The sequence below is a fragment of the Aplysia californica genome, unplaced genomic scaffold (assembly GCF_000002075.1).
Source record: "Aplysia californica isolate F4 #8 unplaced genomic scaffold, AplCal3.0 scaffold00412, whole genome shotgun sequence".
Classification (NCBI taxonomy): Eukaryota; Metazoa; Mollusca; class Gastropoda; order Aplysiida; family Aplysiidae; genus Aplysia; species Aplysia californica.
In genome coordinates, this window is record NW_004797682.1 from 9834 (window position 1) to 14089 (window position 4256).

Below are 4256 nucleotides of genomic sequence, written 5' to 3' on the forward strand. Positions count from 1 at the left end.
ACGGCCGTTCAGATCTGGGGGAAAAATAAGATAATCACAGACAGAAACGGCAGAGGGAGAGGAGAAGAAGAAATTGCAAGTGCGCCCAGAAGGCAGATCTGTGTTTGCTTTGAGACAAGCTGGCTCTTTTATAGAGATATGAAAATGGTTTAGACCCCTACACAAACAAACAAACAAACTCATACACAAACAAAGAAATAAATAGTTAAACAAACAAACAAACAAAACAAAACAATATAAAACAAAAACAATATAAAATTCAAACACGAAAAACCACAAAACTTAAAATACAAATACATGTAAAAACTTGGGAAACAAACATACAAACAACACGCGAACAGACAAACAACACTCTCACCTGCACGTAGACGCTGATCTTGCACATAACCGGACCCAGGGCCCAGTCGCCGAAGGCTATAAATAGAATCTCCACAGAGTTGACGAAGAGCGCCACCGCCAGGTCTCCAAAGGCCAGGTTGATCAACAAGATGTTCACTCGCTTCACCCGAAGTGACCGCTTGACCAGCAGTGCTAGGATCAGAGTCATGTTGCCGATCAGAGTGACTGAAACAAAACATTTATTGCACATTAGACTTTGGGGGTTTTTTTCGGGTTTTTTTAGGGAGGGGAGGGTTGTTTGTAAAGTGTTTTACGGCGCTCCAAACTGCATAAGGTCATATGAGTGTGAGGGACACACCAAACATTTTCAGTTGGTGGGAAATGTTTTTAATTTGCCCAGGTGGCAGCCGAAGCCTACTCATATCGATTGTGGACCACCAAGGGATCTTTAACGATCTCAACTTGCCCTTGTCCGAGAAGGTTAGGTGTAGATCTCAATATTAGATTTTGAGTAGAAGAAGGATTCATTAGTCTTCCCTTAGCTAACAAAACGCCTTTTAAAATTTGTGGCATCAACGATTTTTAATTTGCTAAATCGGTAGCCTGATCAGTTACCCTACTTGTGTGGGAAAAAAATCAATGTGGAATTGTGACTAGCTTTTTTAGAAAGGTGGATAGAGGAGGAGAGAGAGAAGTAGAGAGAGGAGGAGAGAGATAAAGGAGAGAAGAGGAGGAAGAGAGAGGAGGGGGAAGGTAGAGGCACTGGGAGACACTTACAGAGAAATTGGGAAGTGGCGGGTTGAGTGTGGGGGGGGGGGGGGGTAGAGAAAAAGAAAAAGACAGAAAGAACAAATAAAGGCAGGCCCGACATGAAAATTCAAGAGAGCGAGATGGACGTAGATTGTGAACATAATGCATACATCTAAATAAATAAATACAAACATCACCCCAGCTATTTCATAAAACGCGCAGTGCGTAATTGACACAGAGAAGACGGACATTGGCACATAAACAGCGTGGCCATTAAACAATTGTATTGGGGAGACACAGAAAACAAATGCTTTGTGTATACAGTGTTGCGATGAAGGAGTATTATTGGTTTATTTCGTGTTGTTGTTGTTGCTGTTGTTGTTGTTGTTGTTGTTGTTGTTGTTGTTGTTGTTGTCTTTGCTGTTGTTTTATGTTGCTGTCGGTGTTATATTAGTGTTGCTGTAATTTCAACATCTTTCCAGAAACCCCAACCCCCATTTTTCACCCCCCCCCCCAACAATCCCTTCGGTTTTTTGGGGGGCCCACCCACTCCCATCCTTTTTTCTTTGAATACTCCCCTTTATCCCCTTCCTCTGGGCTCCTGGCTCTTTCTGCAGCCTTTCTACTGTTACCCCGTGGCTCCTTCTTACTATTGTCTTTCGGACACACTCCTGGTCTTATAGTAGAAAATATCTAACAACTAACCTTCTCGAATTAGGGAAAAAAAACCCTCGGAGGTACTTGTGCAAGTTGTGCACTTTAAAGATACCTTGATGTTCCTAGGCATAGGCCGCCACCCGGGCAAAATTTATTAAATACTTCCCACCAAACTGAAAATGCCTAATGTATCCCGCGCACTCAACGACTTTATGTAGTTGTGAAGGCCGTAAAACGCCTTTAAAAAGGACAAAGAAACCCAAAGAAACAAATATATCAGCCTGTTGGAAAAGATTTGAAACAAAAGTTTGCTTTTTTCGAGCCTTGATCGAGTCCGGCAGCTTGACCATTGTTTAGACTGTACGCTTCCCCGGAAGTTGAGATTGTTTCAGAATGCCCTCAGGTCTGCTGGGGTAATAGTATAGATTGTGAAGCGTACAGACCCTGCTGTTGAGCGGGGATTTGTGCTATACAAATGCTAGCTTTTGTTATTAGAGGGACAAAAATAAATGTTTTCGGGTATAAGGTCAAAAAAGGGGTAAAAGATCACAATCTGGAAATTTAGACAAATCCAAACAAAAACAAAAAGAATTTAATAGCCTGTAGACTCAAAATGCCAAGTTTGTTCCACTGTTCGTTTACATTTCTTGTTTGATCTATTTAGTAGAGTTTTTACGACACTCGTAACTGCATATTGTTTGTTCTGTTTCTCATTAAACTGACTGAAGTGATAAACCAACAGACGAACAAAATCAATGTTTGTAATATGCAAGCTTTTCAAGTTGTTTTTCCCCCATTATAAAAAACAACAAAACAACAACAACAACAACAAACAGAAAAACTAATTGTGACCTAGCCCGATATTTCCAGTGAAAAAAACACCCAAAACAAACATTGACAGTAAACACCACTTCAGAACTACAAAGCTCTCTCTGCTGACTACCTAGTTTTTGAGAAATGTGACGTCAAAGATTTTGAGTTTCTCAACATGTCAAGCTGTTTCGAATGCAATTCTTTGAATATCTCGATAATGACCAAAAAAACCCTTACGATTTTGATAGAGCAACTAGAGCATTTGATCTCTGATCTCATGGTCCTAGTAATTAAAAACGGTCAAAAATATCAGGCAGAACTTTGTCCATGTAGTTAGATTAGTTTTAGTAAGGTTTTACGGCGTTCGCGACTGCATAAGGTCATATGAGCGTTAAGGAGTGGATGTCAACAGAGAAGTCTAAACAAGGAATCAGGCTTACTCTGCTCACCTCTCTAGCCTCAACAACACAAAGTCTGCTTCGACTATCAAGGCACCCCGGAAATAGCAGTTCACAAGAGAGAGACAAATATACAAAAGAATTAGAGGAAATTGACGATAGTAAAGATGAGGAAAAAAGAAGCAGCAGTTCCCCCTATGTTGTTCTGGCACAGTATGAGCATGACATTGATAAATTAGCCCAATAAATGTCAATATCCCAACCTTTCAAGCTTTTTCGAAATCAAATGTTTTAACATCTTTATAAAGGCTCCGAATATTCTTACGATTTTGATAGAGCAAATAGAGCGTAGTTTGATTTCGGATCTCATGGTCTTAGTAACTCAAACTGGACAAAAATGTCAACTTGTTAGAACATGACACAACTTTGTAATTCTGAGACAGCGAGGAGGCAGGACTGGTACACGTACATATTGTAAAATGCAAGCTCTTGAATGGCTTTTCCCATATTTTCTTTTATTATTGGTGACCTTGCCCTATTTTTCCAGCGAAAAAACCCCAACAAAAATTGACAGAACGCCACTTCAGAATTACAAAGTTTTATCTGCTTTGTACTAAGTTTTCAGAAATTTGACGTGAAAATCGTTAAATTTCGCAACATGTCAAGCTTTTTCGAATGCAAATGTTTGAATATCTTGATAACGGCTCCGAATATTCTTACGATTTTGATAGAGCAAATAGAGCGTAGCTTGATTTCGGATCTCATGGTCTTAGTAACTGGACAAAAAAGTCAGCTTGACAGAACATGACAGAACTTTGTAATTCTGAGGTAGCCAGTAGGTAGGTATACGTACATCCCATGATAACGGCTATGATGATAATCTTCTCCCTGTCCTCGTCACTCATGGCATACACCGGCCGTGACGTCACGTTGGCCGTGACGTCATCCACCTCCGTGGAGCTGGAGGGCGGGAGGGTGCTGGACAGGTTGGCTGACGTCATCGTCTCGTACTCGTCACCGTCCATGACGAGGCGTGCCTGGTTTTTACGCGCCTTCAGGAGGCCAGGGGTTATTGTTGTCTGCTGGGTGGTCGGTTCATAGTGGGGGCTTTGGCTGGTGCTGTGGTGCTGTGGGACAGACAGATACAAATAAATAAGTAAATAGATAAATAAATAAATAGATAAATAAATAAATAAATAAATAGATAGATAAAGAAAGAAAGAAAGAAAGAAAGAAAGAAAGAAAGAAAGAAAGAAAGAAATTAAGAAATTAAGAAATTAAGAAATTAAGAAATTAAAT

General features: G+C 40.2%; 1 protein-coding gene across 1 annotated transcript in view; it reads right to left on the reverse strand.

Moving 5' to 3' along the window:
* Positions 1-347: 347 nt before the first annotated feature.
* LOC101845119 (5-hydroxytryptamine receptor 1-like) overlaps positions 348-4256 on the reverse strand; it is a gene marked incomplete at its 3' end in the record, with an annotated part of 18186 nt that continues 14277 nt past the window's right edge. Inside the window, exons 2-3 of the mRNA XM_005104268.3 lie at positions 3811-4084; positions 348-564 (exon numbers count right to left, since the gene is read on the reverse strand). Of these exons, the coding sequence (XP_005104325.3) occupies positions 348-564; positions 3811-4084 (491 nt within the window). The remainder of the gene's footprint in view (positions 565-3810; positions 4085-4256) is intronic.